We start from the raw sequence: 973 nt of genomic DNA, 5'->3' as shown, positions 1-973 counted from the left end.
CTTTATACAGGTAAGGCATGGCTTGTGGCACGACCTGCGCCGGGTTTGACAGGTCTGGGTGGGCGTGGGCGATTATCTGCGTCGGCGAGGTGGACATATCGGGCAGGTAATGCGGAAGGATCCCCACGGGGCCATTCACGTCCGGGGGATAATGGGGTATGACGCTCGAAGGAGAATGCACGTCGGGGACACCGTGGGGTATGATGGATGATGGGGCATTGAGGTTGGGTGCGGCGTGCGTAACGATGCTTGTAGGGGTGTTAGGGTATCCGTGGGCGACGATATTTGATGGCTGAGGTATGTGCCCGCCGGAGAGGCTGTAGGGGGAGGGGGAGCCACTGAAGTAAGCTTCGGGCGTTGAAGGCAAACCCAACAACGTGCAAAGGAGAAGTAGCTGAAAGTAAATAATGTTTCTTTAAGTCAGGGTATATCACATGTTACAGTGATATATATGAAATTAAAGATAAACCAGATTGAGTAAGTCATTAAAAGCCTAGGTTTTACGTCACTTATAAGGATATACTGAACAGAAATCAGGGATAACCAAGGATTAAAGTGTTTAATCTATACTCTAAACGTGATGCAGATATAGCCCAATATAAAGCAAGATTAAAACACATTCAAATTCATTCAAAGAAATGGTGAAAGGGTCGGTACCATTTCCATGTTCGCCGACGTTTCCCGAACCCCCATTTCCCTGCTAATGAGCAACACGCACACAACTGGTATCTTATATAGCATATCTCGCCGTCACGTACGAAATGCCAACTGTTGCATAAGCCAAGGTGTGAAAAAAATAGAGATGGGGTGTACACGTGCCAAAAAAGTCAACAACAGGAATCTATTTTTCGGCACATGAAGAAAAACCGTGAATATTTGTCCCTCGTGTTTTGGTGACATTTTATTTTGAAAAAGCAGAGAGGAGCAATCTCGTGTTTCGGCAAACAGATGTCAAGCCGCGGACACACGAGTG

General features: G+C 46.8%; 1 protein-coding gene across 1 annotated transcript in view; it reads right to left on the bottom strand.

Annotated features, from left to right (window-relative positions):
* The window catches only part of LOC119590915 (formin-2-like), a gene marked incomplete in the record, with an annotated part of 1,087 nt that extends 319 nt beyond the window's left edge, over positions 1 to 768 (bottom strand). Inside the window, 2 exon segments of the mRNA XM_037939652.1 lie at positions 1 to 394; positions 658 to 768. Of these exon segments, the coding sequence (XP_037795580.1) occupies positions 1 to 394; positions 658 to 741 (478 nt within the window).
* Between the last annotated feature and the right edge of the window lie 205 nt (positions 769 to 973).

Source organism: Penaeus monodon, chromosome 28, assembly GCF_015228065.2.
Source record: "Penaeus monodon isolate SGIC_2016 chromosome 28, NSTDA_Pmon_1, whole genome shotgun sequence".
NCBI lineage: Eukaryota > Metazoa > Arthropoda > Malacostraca > Decapoda > Penaeidae > Penaeus > Penaeus monodon.
This window is presented reverse-complemented; position numbering and strand designations above follow the sequence as displayed.